This window comes from Malania oleifera, chromosome 4, assembly GCF_029873635.1.
Source record: "Malania oleifera isolate guangnan ecotype guangnan chromosome 4, ASM2987363v1, whole genome shotgun sequence".
Taxonomy (NCBI): domain Eukaryota; kingdom Viridiplantae; phylum Streptophyta; class Magnoliopsida; order Santalales; family Ximeniaceae; genus Malania; species Malania oleifera.
This window is the reverse complement of record NC_080420.1, coordinates 75,318,006-75,335,920: the sequence shown is the minus strand read 5'-3', so window position 1 is coordinate 75,335,920 and position 17,915 is coordinate 75,318,006. Positions and strand designations below refer to the sequence as shown.

At 37.3% G+C, this 17,915-nt stretch overlaps 1 protein-coding gene across 4 annotated transcripts; it reads left to right on the top strand.

Moving 5' to 3' along the window:
- The first annotated feature begins 12,792 nt into the window (after nt 1-12,792).
- Nucleotides 12,793-17,690, top strand: LOC131152907 (uncharacterized). 4 transcript variants are annotated; one of them, XM_058104862.1, is made up of 6 exons: nt 12,793-12,971; nt 13,729-13,872; nt 13,966-14,854; nt 15,007-15,112; nt 16,647-16,852; nt 17,234-17,690. In XM_058104862.1, exons 3-6 carry the CDS (start codon nt 14,103-14,105, stop codon nt 17,484-17,486), a joined length of 1,317 nt encoding a protein of 438 aa, XP_057960845.1. In that variant the 5' UTR covers nt 12,793-12,971; nt 13,729-13,872; nt 13,966-14,102; the 3' UTR covers nt 17,487-17,690. The 4 variants fall into 4 exon arrangements, with proteins under 4 accessions (XP_057960845.1, XP_057960841.1, XP_057960844.1 ...); XM_058104858.1 differs by having other exon boundaries at nt 12,809-12,964; XM_058104859.1 differs by lacking the exon at nt 12,793-12,971 and adding an exon at nt 12,990-13,210.
- Nucleotides 17,691-17,915: the final 225 nt, after the last annotated feature.

Genomic DNA, 17,915 nt, shown 5'->3' with positions numbered 1-17,915 from the left:
ATCTAAAAAGAAAAACAAACTTTTAGAAGAAAATCATGCAAGATGCAAACAAAAACAAATCTGCTCATGTGATATTTTGAAAGAAGAAAATGCATCTCTTAGCCTTGAAAATGAAAAGCTCACTAAGGAATACATAAATTGCAAAGAGAATTCTCAAATAGAAGTTGAAAGCTTAAAAAGGAAAATAATTAAAATTCTTCAAGAAAACTCTAAATTGAAAAAGAAGGTGGAAGATCAAAATAATACAATTTATAAATTTACAAATGGTAAAAAAATTTTTGATAAGCTACTTGGAGCTTAAAGATTTGGAATTTTCAAAGAAGGATTAGGATATGGCCTATCATCATCAGAATCAATAGGATTTGCAAATCTTTATACTAAAAGAAGCTCCGCATCAAAGAAAAACCCTGTACCTAAACCAAATCCCTCATATGCTGATAAAGTTTGCCTATATTGTGAAAGAAAAGGTCATGTACGATTTACTTGCCCCTTCAGGGGAAATAGATGAAAGAACATGAATTACAAATGACTGATTAAGAACACTAACCCCATAGGACTCAAGAAAATGTGGGTACCAAAACAAGTCACTTAATGCTGCGTGTAGGTATGGTTGAAGGCCAACTCCACAAGAAACAAATGATTTCTCAATAGTGGAAGTTCAAGACACATGACAGGAGATGCAAGCAAATTCCTCTCTCTCACCTACAAAAAGGAAGGATTAGTCACATTTGGAGACAATGCCAAAGGAAGAATCATCGGTAAAGGTAAAATAGGTAATTCATCCTTGGCTATTGAAAATGTTGCTCTTGTAGATACTCTCAAACACAACTTGTTGAGTGTTAGTCAATTATGTGATAAAGGGTTAAACATTACATTTCAATCCACCCAATGTTTAGTAAATGATTTAAGTGGAAAAACCATCCTCGTAGGAAAACGTGAATCCAACATATACACAATTGAGTTTGATGACATCAAAACTTATGACGTTAGATGTTTAAAAGTTACTAGTGAAAATTGTTGGTTATGGCATAGAAGACTAGGTCATGCTAGCGTGGATCTACTTCATAGACTTTCATCTAAAGAACTAGTAAATGGCCTACCAAAAGACAATTATGTGAAAGACAAAATTTGTAATGCATGTCAATATGGAAAAGAAGTTAAAACCTCTTTCAAAACCAAGAAAATGATATCCACCTCAAGACCCTTAGAGTTAATTCATCTTGATTTATTTGGTCCTAATGACATAGCTAGTATTAGTGGAAAGTTGTATGCCTTTGTTATAGTTGATGACTTCTCAAGGTTTTCATGGGTAATTTTTCTTGTACACAAAAGTGACACTTGTAATGCATTCATCCATTTTTGTGGAAAAATCCAAAATGAAAAGGGAATGTCAATTGTACACATTAGGAGTGATAGAGGAAGAGAATTTAAAAACAAAGAACTAGAAGACTTTTGCAACAAAAATGGCTATTCACACAACTTCTCCGCACCAAAAACTCCACAACAAAACGGAGTAGTTGAAAGAAAAAATCGAACACTTCAAGAAATAGCTAGGACAATGCTCAACGAACATAACTTGCCAAAATATTTCTGGGCAGAAGCCGTTAGCACAGCTTGCTATGTTAGTAACTGTGTCATCATTAGATTTTAGTTAGGAAAAACCCCATACAAGATATGGAAGGGTAGGAAACCTAACATTTCACACTTTAAGGTTTTTGGATGTAAAAGTTTCATATTAAATGATAGGGATCATTTGGCTAAATTTGATCCAAAATCCGATGAGGAAATTTTTATAGGATATGCCATGAATAGCAAAACATATAGGGTATTCAACAAAAGAACTCAAACTGTTCAAGAATCAACCCACATTGTGTTCGATGAAACAAACCCTCGCACATCCAAAACACCTGTTGAGATAGATGAAGATAATCAAGTCACCACCTTTAGAATTGAAAAAAGAACTTGAGCAACTTAAGTTAAATAATGATCAAGAGAGAATCTGTCAAGTCACAAACATTGATCATCAAGAATCATCTCCTCAAAAGGCTAATGAACCAGAAGAAGAGAATCATGAACTACCTAGAGCTTGGAAGTTTGTAAAAAATCACCCAACTGATCTTATCATAGGTAGTCCAACCCAAGGAGTTAGCACCAGATCTCACCTAAGAAGTGGACGTAATCATATTGCTTTCGTATCTTATCTAGAACCAAAAAACTTTGAGGAAGCTGAAAATGATGAAAACTGGATAAATGCCATGCAAGAAGAACTAAACCAATTTGAAAGAAACAAAGTATGGCACTTAGTTCCTAAACCAAAAAATACTACAATAATTGGCACCAAATGGGTGTTTAGGAATAAGAAAGATGAAGATGGGAATATTGTTAGAAACAAAGCTAGATTGGTAGCCCAATGGTATAACCAACAAGAGGGTATTGACTACAATGAAACTTATGCCCCTGTGGCAAGACTAGAAGCTATTAGAATGCTACTTGCCTTTGCTTGCTACAAAAACTTTAAATTATTTCAAATGGATGTAAAAAGTGCATTTTTAAATGGATACATAAATGAAGAAGTATATGTCAAGCAACCTCTAGGATTTGAGAGCCACACTCATCCCAATTACGTATACAAACTCTCAAAAGCTCTTTACGGACTCAAGCAAGCACCAAGAGCATGGTATGAGCATTTAAGTAAATTTCTCCTAGATAATGGGTTCACAAGAGGTAAATTTTGCACTACTCTTTTCTTAAAACATAAGGAAAATGATATGCTAGTTATACAGATTTACGTAGATGATATCATTTTCGATGCCACCAATGAAACCTTGTGTCAGGATTTTGCTCAAACCATGCAAGAAACATTTGAGATGAGTATGATGGGTGAACTAACCTTCTTCCTAGGATTACAAATTAAACGAATGAAACATGGAATCTTTATAAATCAAGCCAAATTCGTTAAGGATATGCTAAAGAAATTCAGTCTTGAAATGGGTAAGTCTAAAGTAACCCCTATAAGCATCATAACAAAGCTTGATGCTGATGAAAAAGAGAAAAATGTTGACCAAAAACTCTACCGTGGAATGATTGGTAGTTTGTTGTACCTCACTTCTAGCAGGCCCAATATAATGTTCAGTGTTTGTCTATGCGCTAGATTCCAATCATGTCCCAAAGAATCTCATATTCATGCTGCCAAAAGAATCTTTAGATACTTAGCAGACACCCATGACTTAGGACTCTTCTACCCTAAGAATGCTCCCTTTGATCTCACTTGCTACTCTAATGCTGACTACGATGGTTGCAAATCCAATAGAAAAAGCACTAGTGGAACATGTCATTTCCTAGGAAACTCACTTGTGTCTTGGTTTTGCAAAAGCAAACCTCCGTAGCTCTCTCAACCATCGAGGCTGAATATATTGCAGCCAGTAGTTGCTATGCTCAAGCCTTATATATGAAGCAACAACTTGAGGACTTCCAAATCTTAGTTAAGGGTACTTTAATCCATTGTGACAATACTAGTACCATCAACATTTCAAAAAATATGTGCCTCCATTCTTGAACTAAGCATATTGAAATTAGACACCACTTTATTTGAGACCATTTCAAGACTTTATTTTAGGTTTCCATTCTTGAACTCAACCACCATGTTGAGTTGGTTTATGTTCCTACTAAAAATCAACTAGGCGACATCCTAACTAAGCCTCTCAATGAAGAAAGATTTCATAAAATCCGGCATGGCCAAGGCATGTGTACTCCTTCTGATCTATCATAAGATCTTCATATCGGTTCTTCCTCCAATCTTTAGCTCATCCTCAGCTTAACTTAATTTTTCTTCCTGCCCTTATTGACGAATTAAGGGTATTCGTCACCAAAAATCTATAATATTCATCGATGAACACAGGGAGCAAGTCATCGAATTTGCCTTAATTTCGTCGACGAACATAGGGTCTTGTCCACGAAGTCTGTCAGCATACTTCATATTCCCGCTCGCACAACCCCTTCTTTTTGTAAACCCTAGCCGTCCTATCTTGATCCCTCTTCTTCCTCTCGACCCTCTGCCTCTCTCTCTCACCTCCTTCTCTCAACCCACCTTGTCCCGAGCACCCTCTCGACGCTCTACCTCTCTCCACCTCCTTCTCCCTTACCAACACACACTCTCTCCAAAGCCTCCCATCTCCTTGCTCTCCACTTGTCGCTGCAACTGCCATCTCTCCCATCTCCCAGCTCTCTCTATCCCCTTCAACCTTCCATGGCTCCCAGACCTAAGCGCCATAACCTTCAAACCGAGGCTAGTGAAGGCTCCTCTCATCGTCCCACCGCCATTCCTCCTCTGACAACCCCCGCACACTTTGATCCCCGTTTCGTATCTCCAGAGGTCACCTATAGCTATCATAATGACATTCTAAAATGGCACATCGTTCACGGGAAGATTGTGCCCTCTAACTTTCTTCAACTCCATTTTCCCACTCTCCTCTCCAAAATTAAAGCTCTCGGCTCGGATGCTCTCTTCAACCTAGGAGAACAATTCGCAGGACCATCATTCGACTCTCCAAGGACACATTCTCCGCCGTGCTTCATTGCCACACCTATCCACTCCGAGGCCTCCCCAAGGCCTCTTGGCCCACATGGTTTGAGTGGTTCGACTCGCAAGCCGCACTAAAGCTTATTACTGGTAACCCTCGCATTCCCTCTATTGCCCACCCCAAATCCAAGGACCTCACGGTTGAATTTAGGGCCCTCCACCACATGATCACATATAATCTTTGTCCTCGCAGTGGTGGACGGGATTGGGTGACATTGGGCGATATTTTCAGTATGTGCTGCCTATGGGTTGGGCGTGGCATTTACTTGCCCTCTATCATTGTTTAGAATATGGAAGAAAGCCTCAAACGGCAGCGGGGTTGCCTTCCCGATGGTCGTCTCCTGACGACCTTTTTCGATCATTTCGAGCTTATCCGCACTGGCATACCCTGCATTCGTCCTGCGTCCGAGGATACATACACCGAGGTGACCCTTCGTCGCATGCATTTCGAAAAGGATTATGCAACCAACATGTGGGTCAAAGCCCACGAGCAGGGCCACGCTTCGATCGATGAAGTTTAGGCCGCTATAGAGGAAGAAGAAGAAGAAGCGGATGAGGATGCCTTCTATGGCCATATCTTGGAGCGTCTGGACACCCTTTAGCATGCCATGACGCAGTACAAAATGTGTCACCGCGCTCATTTTGATTCTTTCGATGCATCCCTTGCCTGTCGGGAAAACACCAATCGAGCTCGTTTTGATAACCTTGACGCTTCCTTTGCTGCCCTCTTCGACCGCCTTGATCGCTCGCGAGAGTAGTACTCCATTGCTACTTTCCCCCAATTTTGATAATGGCAAAAAGGGAGAGATAACTGGTAGGCTTTTTATTCGGATGTAATCAGTTGGTGTAGTAGCTTTGTAGTCACTGCGATTAATGTAGTAGTTTAGTATTTCACTGAAATTATTGTACTTGGCAGGTATTGTAATTGTTGAACATGAATGAACTAACGTTGTACTGATATTCTTGAATACTACAATGATTGATATAGTGGACTGTTACATATTGGTTTCATTTAGGATTACACAACTTGGAAAATGCCTTACTTATAAACGGCATGCTGCCGAAAATATAAATAAAATCTCCATTCAAATAATGCAAACATTAAGGGGGAGGATTAATTTAAGATCTAAACATATTCATTTAGTAAGAAAGAGCATATTTTTTCAAAAAGAACACTAATGGATTGCCATCATCAAAAAGAGGGAGAATGTTAGACCAAGTGGTCAAGGGTCTTTCATTCCAACTATGTTTTGATGACAACAACCCATTACCAGTTCTTTAAGGCTACTAACATCTTTCTCTAGTTTTGTTCAGTTGCACAGAACAACACCAAAGCAAGCAAGTTTCAAATCAGCCAAAAGCAACTCGTGACATGACCAAAGCTCAGCCACTCAAACCAAAGCACTCATGGACTCTACATAGCATGCAAGTGTTCTAAAGATTGAGTGTGAGAGTTAGAAAATTATCTTTGTAAATTCCTTGTATATGGAGTGACTCAATAAAAAGTAAGAAATGGGCATATCACACACACACATCACTTGAACAACAGGCACAGTCCCACACACACACAAAGACAAGTAAAACTACTTAAGATGTCTAAAAACCTTCAAAAACATGTTTTACTAAATTTAAGACATTTTATAGTAAATCAGGGATCATTCCTCATAAATAAACAAGGACCTTTTTACTTCGAACTTAAAAAGGATTTTTTCTAAAGTAGTAAGAAGGGCCTCGTCAACGAACATAGGGCTTTGTCAACGAGTACAACATATACCCTCGTCGACGAACACAGGGTTCTCGTCGATGAGAATATATCGAGAATGTCTAAAAGTTTAGAGCACCCCTCGTCAATGAATACAAAGGACTCGGCGACGAGGTATGTGCAAACTTCGTCAACGAACATAGGGTCTCGTCGATGAAAAGAAATCGAGAGTCACCTGAATTCAGAACCAACAACTCGTCGACGAACATAGGGCTTCGTCGACGATGTACTAACGAGCTCGTCGACAAAGGAGAGACCTCGTCGACGAATGTCGGGCTGCAGACTCCATTAAGTGCAGTAGAATGGCTAGTTTTGCTCCTGTCTTACATCAATAAATGCCCAAAGGCTCTCCAACGCCCAGCTCGCCCATTTGGTGTTCAAATAAGGGATTTGCATTTACTTCAAACTAAGAAAGCTCATTTATTGTGCATTCACTCTAGGGTTTCTTTGTGCAACTCACTTGCCCTCTTGCTCTTGCTCTTGTCTTACTCCATTGAAAAAGAGGATAGTGTGTGAGGATTTGGTTGTGATACTTAGCTCAAGAGGAGCACTTAATATTGCATCTACCCTTCATCAACTACTTGTATAGAAAGGCCCTTTGTGAGCCATTGTAGGGTATCTCTAAGTGAGTACTTTGTAAAAGCTCTTTGTGAGCAGCTGTGTGTAGTGGCTTCTCCGCTTGAAGGAGGATCATAAAGTGGATTTTGGGAATCCTTGAGTTGGTCTCAAGGCGTGGACGTAGGCAGGGTGCCGAACCACGTTAATAGCGCCGTGTTAAGCTTCTCTTATCTCTTCTCACTTTTATTTTGCTCATTCATTGTCATTTGCTTCACTTTTATATTGTGATATAATACACTTGTTCTTGGCAAGATTTTTGTGTTTGTAGAAAATTTCCATATTTGAGAAGAACGTCTATTCACCCCCCCCCCTCTAGATGCTCTACCGGGTCAACAAGGTTCATTCGCCGGCTATTATCCTTTAAGGACATCAATACGTGCTGGAATATTTGCAGCAGGTATATAAGATTTTAGTATGGCCTTGGTATCTGCAAAATAATTAGGTAATTGATTTGCAATCCCTTGTAAATGGATAATCTTCTGAACTTCAAGTTCACTTTAATTTGTGCGAGAATCTAAATGAGATAAACTTATGACATTCCATGTGATTTCATATTGTGCTTCAAACACTGATTTAGCTCACCCTAATATAGGAAAAATTGCTTTATGAAAATGACAATCTTGAAACCATGCTTTAAACACTCGTTAAAGGTTCAATATATCTACTAATAAAAGGAGAATCAAAATCAACATAGATACCAAGTTTACGTTAAGGACCCATTTTAGTTCTTTAAGGAGGGGCAATAAGAACATATACAGCACAACCAAAAGTTCTTAAATAAGAAATATCAGGTTGTTACCTATAAACTAATTGCATGAGTGAAAAATTATTGTAAGAAGTTGGCCTTATACAAACTAAACATGTAGCATAAAGAATAGCATGTCCCCAAGCATATAGAGGAAATTTGATTCTCATAATCATAGGTCCAGCAACGAGTTGAAGTCTCTTGATAAAAGATTCAGCTAAACCATTTTGTGTATATGTATGAGCAACGAGATGTTCAACATCTATTCCAAGTGACGTGCAATAGTTATAAAAAATTTGGGATATAAATTCACCAGCATTATCCAAAAAATTTGATTTAATTGGATAATCGAGAAAATGAGCTCGTAATATAATCAATTGATAAAGAAGTCTAGCAAATGCAATATTACGAGTAGAAAGTAGAGAAACATGTGACCATCTAGTAGATGCATTAATTAAGACCATAAAATATCTAAATGGTATAGATGGTGGATGTATTGGTCCGCATATACCACCATGAATTCTCTGTAAGAAACTGAGTGATTCAAGACTTACTTTTGAAACAGATGGTTTGACAATTAATTTCCTTTGAGGGCAAGCGATACACATGAAATCATTTGATAAAAGAATCTTCTGGTTCTTTAGAGGACGACCATGTGAATTCTCAATGATTCTTCGCATCATTACATCTCCAGGATATCTAAGACGATCAAGCCAAAGTATAAATAACTTTGGATCATTGCACTTCTGGTGCAATACATTATATGATTCAATTGCTTTTCTCTTTGTATAATACAATCTAGAGATAAAGTTGACAGCTTTTCTAAAATTTGTTTCTTCGTAGTAACAATAGAAGTAATATAAAAGAATTCTTTATTGCCTTCATTTGTAGTTTCAATGTCATATCCATTAATTCTTAAATCTTTAAAACTTAACAGATTTCTTTTGGATCTGCTAGAATATAAATGTTCATCAATTTGTAATAAAATACCATTAGGTAACTTTATATTAGCTCTTCTAGTGCCTTCAATCAAATTTATAGAACTAGTTATTGTATTAACATTTGTTGAAGATATATTCAAGTAATGGAAATATTCCCTATCTTGAAGAATTGTGTGCGTTGTAGTACTGTTAGCTAAACAAACTTTTTCCAAAGACATCTTAGAATCGATCAAAGCTTTAAGACAATTCATACTACAATAAATATTTTAAAAACTTATTACTATAATTGATCATAGAAGCAATTTATTTATAATCAAAATACAATATTACTTATTATCTATCTTAAAATATTACATCATTATTTTCATCTAGATTTACAAGGAAATCAGCAACATCAAGATAAACAGAGTTGGATGGTCTAGTATTAAGATCTATTAGAACAACATAATTAGAAAAATTTGTTTCAACCTCTCTACTCTTTTCTTTTTCTTTTATAGATGCTTGGTATAGATTTACTAAGTGCCTGGGCGTACGATAGGTACACGACCAATGACCTTTTCCTCTGCATCTATAACATTCAGTTTCATGCTGTCTAGGTTGCTGATTTTGATCATTTACTTGCTTTTGGGGGCCATCTTGTTGGAATTAGTGTGATCCCAAGAGGGGGTGAATTGGGTTTTAAGAATATTTCAACTAATTTAAACATTTACACCGATTCACCATAGTTCATATCTCATTAAGTATAATAGCGTGTATGAAAAATGATAAAGTTATACATTCAAACATACATGTGCAGCATATCTCATTTAACTCAAATATGTGTATGCAAGTAATTATAACAATAAATAAACAAGCATACACATATAGAAATTAAGGTGTAGAAAGTAAATGAGATAAAGAGAGAGAGATACACACGATATTTGTTATCGAGGTTCACCCAAACCAGCCTACGTCCCCGCCTTGGGCATACTCCCTAAGGATTACACTATCCCTGCTCATTTAAACGAGCGGAGTAGAAGTCGTTTACATCTTCTCCTTATGGGGCGAGGAAAACCCTAACTCAATTATAAGGCTAAACCCAACTTGTCTCACTTATGGGGTTAAGACTCCTAAGTTCAATTTCCGAGCTGAACCCAACCGATCTCACTTACGGGATTGAGACTCCCCAATTTAATTTTGGACTAAACCCAACCGATACAATAAATTTTTTTTTTTGTACATATAACATGGTTCAAACAATAAGTTGGGATGTACACATTTAAGCTCATAAAATGCACACTCTAATATGATACGAATTTATGCTTAGTAGAGAGAAAGGTGCAATCAAATAATTTTGCACAAATAAAATATATGAATATATAAGATAATTATTATGTTCTCCAATAATGATATTTGAAAATAAAAGTATTTGGAGAATCTAGAGTTTAAGTTCAAAAGGATTTATGCAATAAATATTTTCTCCCAAGAATGTTTATTAACAGAAATAACCGAGAGAAACCAAAGCTATACTCTCAAGAAAATGATTTTCAAAGATAAATAATAAGTGAGAGTATGGGCATGTGAATATGAAAACAAATGCCCAAAATAAATGTACTCTCTTCCAAAGTGATTTTGAAATAAATGAATGGAAAGAGAATTGAAGAGTTTTGTTTAAAAAATTTGCCCTAAAGAAGAGATTTTTGCAATAAAAATGATTTGGGTGAACTTTGATTAACAAAGGATTAAAGAGAAATTTGAAATTAATCAAAGTTACTAATTTGAGTTATGGAGGGGGTATTTATAGATTTTCTGAAATTTTGACCGTTGAGGGACATGCTCGGTATTTTGAAAAAGTTTAATTAAAAATTAATGACGTTTTAGTCTTTAAAAAATTTCTAACTTGAGAGGTTTGGTTGACCATATTCAAGGTTCGGTCGACCATGACAATTTTGAACTACAAAAATGGTCGACCGTCTTAAGGTGATTTTGAACCCTTTCGTGGATTTGGTAGACCAAGACAAGGTCGATTGACCATTCCTATGGATTCAATCGACCAAGGTAAAAGGCCGATTGACCATCTTTGAGGTTCGGTCGACCATGGCTCAGGTTCGGTTGATCGCTTATATGGTTCAGTCGATCAAGGCCAATTTGAATTGCAGGATTTGGTCAACTAAGTAGTTGAGGTGTCAGGCACTTTACAGTTTGGTTGACTGAGGAAGATACGTTCAAAATAGGTTAGTCGACCGAGGCAAGTCAAACTATTGACTTTCTCCCTGTTCGGTCGACCAAGGCATTTAATACACCAATAGTTCGGTCGACCGAGCTATGGTCAACATTTTGACTTCGGGACAAATAGTGGTTTGGTCGACCGAACTGATTAAAGCTTGAACTGGTCGGTCAACTGAGGGCATTAACAATGAATATTTTGCCTAAAAAATATGGCGTCGGTCGACCGAATTTGCCCTGATTTTGACCATAAAGTTGTTCCAAAAACTTTGTATGATTTTAGTCTTTTTAGAAACAAGTTTTTGGTGAAATGTTAGGAGTCCTATGGTTAACCTATGGTCATGTGAGCAATCAATCCATATCATGCAGATGCATGCATTATTATAGACCAATTAATAAGAAATTAAATGCATTTACAATTTAAAATTAAATGTCTTCTTCTTCTTCTTTGCTCTTCTCTCTATGGAATACGCCAAACTGTTATATGGGCTTTAAGTTCTATTTTAGCTTTCATTTTTCCTATATCTTATGTCTGTGCAAACATGGAAGCCTGTTCACACACTAAATGCACACATAAGATACATGTTATTTTGGGATACTTAAATATATTTCTCCGCGAACATTATTTTATTTTTTTCAATTTGTACTCTTTAGGAGTATGATTTCAGTTTTTCAATATTAAATTGGGTAATAATTTACCACCTCTTTCGAAGGTCAAATATACTACCTCATCTGAAGGATAAATGTTTCTCCTTTTTAAGAGGTCAAATTTAACATCTCTTTGGGAGGTTAAAAAAATATATCCTCTTCAGGAGGTAAATATTTATCATCTCTTCTAGAGATTAGATACATGGTCTCTTCAAAAGGTCTATCTCTTCGGGGGATTAAATATATAGATGAGAAATTTAAATATATTGCCTCTTTAGGAGGACTGTTTCTTTGGGATATATATATATATATGTATATAGGCGGTATAGAAATAAAACTGTTCATTAAGGCGATATAAATAAACAGAAATATATCAATCAGTTAAAGTCTCGTAAATTAAATAAGAATTAAAGAAATATACTAGTTGATTAGAATCTCGTGCTGATAACATGTTATAAAAGATATAGAAAATAAATAAAGACGTGAAAGAAACTTTACGTGGTTTTGCTATGCCTACTCTATGGGCGGATGGGATCAAAACTTTATTATCACTGGAAGAATTACAATATGATATGGAACCGGCCTTGTATAAGATATCTCTATCTCCTCTTTATCCCTTTTCACTTTATCTTTCATCTTTTCTTATGCTCACTATATGTCTAATTACATGAAAGTATCAAATGTGTGTCCTAAATGAGAAGGGGAGGGTGCCCTTTTATAGGGCAATTGAATAGTTAAACATTCATTGGGGAGAAAATTTAAGGGATGGAAGATAGGGTGACACACACTTTATCAGTAAAAACATATGAGACAGGTTCACATGAGACATGAATTGGTGCAGATATACTACTTAAAATGCCCTAATACTACTTAAATTTTTTTTATTATTTTCTTAATATATCTAATCTAATACTATAAAGGAAATTCTCTCGTTGATGTCATTTTTTAAAATATCAACTTTACCCCAATTACTATTCATGATTATTCTAAAATACTCTTTTAATTACCTACAACTATCTCAAAATGTCCTTACATTTATTTCAAACTCATCTTTATAAGTACTCATAATTATAACAAAATACCCTTTATACTAAATTTTTTATTATGGTTTTTTATTAAAAAAAAGTTTCGCGGCTAGTAATGCATAATGCGGCTCATTTTCTATTTTTAAAAATTTGAACCTCTTTTGTTTTTTATTTTTCATTTTAAAATTTTGTAGGTGAGTGCACAGACGCCAATGTCACGGTGGCGAAAACGAAGAAACGAACACGCGCATAAAGAGAGAGAGAGAGAGAAGAGAAACCGTCCGTTCCTTCAACGTCTCTCTTCCAATAAAGACGAATTGTCTGCTGTCATTATTCTCTCATTTGAAGAAGAGGTTACAGAGGGATAAACGCACGCAAAGATCTTCAATTGACCAACATTCCTCCCTTCGATTTCTCTCCCCCACCCCCCTTTCCGCGCAGGTGAGTAGTAAGTAATTCTATCGCTCTATCTTCCTTTAATGCCCTCTCGTACTTTCTCCATTCTCTGCGATTCAGTGAGGCGTCGTCGCGCACACATTGGGATTTCTCCTCCATTCTCTCGCTTCTCAGATCTTTCTCTGCGATTCCACATTTCGGAAATCCAGAATCCTGAAATCTAGATAATGCACATTGAAACAGGAGATTTCTTCTCTATTGTTTTCCCGCTTCCCAATCCATCTCTCACAGGTCATCTCAACGTCGCAATTTTTTTTCGGAATCCATAACCCTAGATTGAAACTACTGACGGCGGTAGACCCTACACGAACAATCTCAATCGACTCGGTCTTCTTTTGAATCTCATTCGACCCATTTGACTTCCCTTCAGACATGGAAACGTTGGGGGGTAGGGAGATGGGCAAAACTGTCATTTCACGGTTCCCCTCTCTCCGACTCCGTCGGTTACCTGCTCGCCCACGTGACCGTTGAGCTTGCGTAGGTAGGGGCCAGAGGTTCCGCGTAAGCAGCGAAACCGTGCAGGCTTTGGCTTTTGTATACCGAATATACCCCCGTATATACCCTGTAATCCCATCCTCGCCTTCTAGGACGTGGCCCCATCGGCATGTTTGCGTCTGCGTCACCAAGTCTCCAACACCAGAAATTATTCAAAATATTGTTTTTAATAAATATAAATTATTATTATGACAATTATTTTAACGTTTTATTGAATGAATAATATTTAACATGTTGCCAATTTTCCTCTGCAGACTTGTTTGGAAAGGGAAGGAGGGGTTTGGCCGAATAAAGGAACTCCTGGGTCCGTGGGTGATACGAGACGCGTAGCGTTGGTCGGGCTGTCAAGAATCTTGGCAGCCCGATTCTCTTGAACGGCTCTCCTTCCCGTATAATTGGTAAAGTTATAAATTTTGGCTCTGATGTATATTCATTCAATGTTTTGACTACTCCCGAGTTGCATTGAAATTGGGGAGTTTCATTTTGTGCAGGCCGGCGATTCTTATTTTCGTTTTTGATTTTTCTGGGTCGGCACAGTTCCAAATCTTCTGGCTCTTGAATTGGCTTTTTCATCGTGTATGAGGCGAACTTTACATTGTTACGAGAGTTTCTGGACTTGCACTCAGCCATGGGTTCCTTGTCTGGAATCTTTCAAAGGCCAGCTGTTGCTGCAGCTGCGGTTACCTTAGCTTCTGTTTCTGCGGGCTTTACTGACAAACCTGTGCCTCCGAACCAATCTGATCCTTGTTCCTCAAAGGACTCCAATTCTTCTATCTATAATATAGTACAGGAACCAAACTCATCATGTGTCTCTCGCATTTCAGTTTCCAAACTTGCAAACTTTTCATTTGTAACTCGAATTCGAGTACCTGTACCTAACATTAACTTCTCTGCAGCTCCTAATTCGAGCCACAAATTTGTCCCTAGTTTGTTATATTCCTCTGTTGCTTCTTCTCCCATCCTGCTGAATCTTTACCACTCTGCAGCGTTGGCTAAAGCCCCAAAGTCGACCGCATTTGCTTATACTGCCCCTACCTCCCCCCCTGAGGTTTTATACAGATGGCATTTGCCAGAGCCATCAGCTTATGATATTGTGGGCAATTCAGATTGTTCATCGGCTAAGTCCAGGACAGTAGTGGTTTTGCTTGGATGGTTGGGGGCTAAACAAAAGCATTTAAGGAGATATGCAGAGTGGTATACATCAAGGGGCTTCCATGCTATCACCTTCACTTTCCCCATTGCTGAGATCCTTAGCTACCAAGTGGGTGGAAAAGCTGAAGAACATGTTGAGTTGCTCGTAAGGCATCTTGCTGACTGGTTAGAAGAAGAACATGGAAAGAACCTGGTTTTTCATACTTTCAGCAACACGGGCTGGTTAACGTAAGTGCCCTCAATCCCCACCCTCTCTTCCCTCTCTCTTCCTTTTTTTCATCTGTGTGCAGATGCACATGCTTATACAAAAACTTTTTAATATTCTATTTTTTTGTAAACTTTTACCAATGTTTTGATTGGATATCTTTATATTATAACAGATATGGGGTAATTCTTGAGAAGATTCAGATGCTGGATCCGTCCTTAATGGGAAGGATTAGGGGTTGTATTATTGATTCTGCTCCTGTTGCCGCCCCTGACCCACAGGTAAATGGGGCTTCTAGTTACCATATACTGACAGCATTCTTTTTATATGGTTTGGATGTTACATGAAGGACCCAGAAGGGCTGTAGTATGCAAAATGATTTAAATTGTTGTTGATTGAGGCAGTAAAAAGGACTTCATACGCTCCCAACTTTTAGAGAATGTTGCTGTAAGATTAGCATTAACTGCAGAAAAGAATTCATTCAATTAATCCCACCTGATGGTATTGACACTTTTTGTTCTATTCAAAAGGTGTCATAGATGTGTCACTTGTCGCAAATGCGAATAATGAGCACTATTAGGCAAAATTGTTTTGAAGGATGGGGTTTTTAGCGTTACAATGCATGCCAGTTAGACGATTCACGATTGTTATTGTAGTTGTCAATCTCAGTATTGTATTGTGTCTCAATTTCCTTTATTTTTTTGCCCTAAGATTGTTAGTTATACAGACTTTTGATTTTAAAAAAAAACCAATGCTTGTACAGGGAAGTATAATTGTATAACAATAATAAAGTAATAATTAACATATTTCAATTTTTCATTCATTACAAAGAGCAAAAGAGTTGTGTAGTTGCATACATGTGCCAATAAATGTTAAGATAGTCATTCATCCCACTTTATTCTATCACCCTTAAAAGAGTTCCCACCTGCTTCAACGCATATGCAAATAATGTAATGATCAATGCAACCCCTTTCTTTCCCTTCCTGTTGTCAACCTTTCTTTAACTAGGGGAATGAAGAACCAACTATGATACGAAACTACGACAAAATCAATGCAGCCAAAAATCCCGAAAAAGCCACACACAATAATTTCCATTTCCTTGTAGGAATACCTGGAAAAAGAAGAGATTTGAACCTCACCTTGCTTCCCCCACTCCCCTCTTGTAGAGTGAGAAAAGTCTAATCTTTTATTCTAGACTTAGGATACCCAAAATTCTTTATTTTGATGGACAAGAGAGAAAAGGTGACATACAATAAAATAAGCTTGAAAAGTCGTATATAGCCTTTGAATATGTCATCTCCAAGGAAGGAGCACAAAATATAAGAGTGATTTTTGGTTGACTGGGCCAAAAATATATGGGGTTTTATCAGACACTATTGTACGGTACAATCTCTGCTATCTGATATGATGGCCCTATCAATACACCCGACATGCATTGTTTTGCTGTCTATACGATATGTAAAATGTGATATGATGCTAGCAGACTTCTTGTCAGAATGTCATGCTCTAACATCTGCCTTGGCAGTGGCCTTATAAACTCAAATACATTTGCTTGCATGGTGCATTGGTCTCTGCCAATTGGCTGCTGTGCTCAGTCATGACCATCGTGCCATATGTGTAAAATTATTGGCATGTAATTTTTTTTCCTTGCCTGTTTGCCCATTCCTTTTCCTTCAATCTGATCCAGAAACTTGCACATGTTATATGGTACTAGTAGTTTATACAAGACATGTGCCTTCCCCTATTTAAAGCTCTAGCTTAGCTGAAATTAGTTTCTAACCAGGCATTCTTAATTTCCTGTTTTCACTTGTTTAGGTATGGGCGTCTGGTTTCTCCGCAGCTTTTCTGAAAAGGCACAGTGTTGCCACAAAAGGATCACTAAGCTCATATGAAACAGACGGGGCGGCATTGGTTAACCAACAAACTTTTGCGGAACCCAAACCTGCAGTAACTGAAGCAGCTTTACTATTAGTTTTGAAGAAGTTCTTTGAGGTTGTGTTGAATCTTCCTACAGTGAATAGGTAAAGAACTTATTTGATATATATTGACAATCATAGGGATATTTCATATAATATAGGATTTATTTGCAGTATGCAGTTGCTCGTGTTGATCTATTTTTAAAAACAAAAAAGTTACTCTTTCTCTTGGAAAATAGTTTTCTATTCCATTACCCAACCAAATGAACCAAATCCTTCCTATCATCATTCATTTAATTTTTTATGTTGGGGGCATGTTGCTGCAACATAGCTGTCACTTTAATTCTTGAATTGTAATAGATTTCAATTGTAATTTCATCATACATCGGCTATACAGTGGCAAGTTGCTGCTTTCTTGGTTACCTAGAATGCTTGGGTACTTCTATTCTGAAATTTTAATTTTTGTATTTTTCTCATGGATTACAGGAAGCTCTCCGATGTTCTTGGTCGGTTATCATCTGGACAACCAACCTGTCCACAGCTATACATCTATAGCACAGCCGACAGAGTAATTCCTGCTGGTTCTGTTGAATCATTTATAGAGGGGCAGCGGATGGCGGGGCACCAAGTCCGGGCGTGCAACTTTGTCTCCACACCTCATGTTGATCATTTCCGAAATGACACACAATTGTATACTTCTCAGCTTTCTCAGTTTTTGGAGGACTGTGCTTACAAGTAGCAAGGGTTCTTAAACATCACTGAGCACTGATCACGGTCCTTGTGGCTTTTTTGTTTTATCTTTTAAACTGTATTGTCATACTCATACAGCTTATTCATTGGTGCACAAAGGGTTTTGAATGAAAAAGAGGGAATATAGTTCTTTGAACTCTGTTGTCTAGAAATAAAACAGTTCTGCAATATATAAACAGAAATTGTTCTTACAGTTGATAAGTGTTCGTCCATATCCACAGTTCACCATTGTTTCTCAGTTATTCTTTCATTAAAAAATAATTGTTGATATGAACTCTGTTATTCTTTCTGCCCATTCTGTACACAGTAGTAGGCTCCTTGGGGCACAAGGAGCTTGCTGTTGACTAAAGGGTTAAGATTTCTTGAAGAAATGATTTAACGGAAAGGGTGTCACGGATTTAATGGGGCTAAGAGTAAG

What these genes read in the sequence shown, in the direction of transcription:
- LOC131152907 (XM_058104862.1), top strand. Translation starts at nt 14,103, where the DNA reads ATGGGTTCCTTGTCTGGAATCTTTCAAAGGCCAGCTGTTGCTGCAGCT. An exon ending in TTGCCGCCCCTGACCCACAG is followed by an intron (nt 15,113 to 16,646) that starts GTAAATGGGGCT and finishes TCACTTGTTTAG; the next exon opens with GTATGGGCGTCTGGTTTCTC. An exon ending in AATCTTCCTACAGTGAATAG is followed by an intron (nt 16,853 to 17,233) that starts GTAAAGAACTTA and finishes CATGGATTACAG; the next exon opens with GAAGCTCTCCGATGTTCTTG.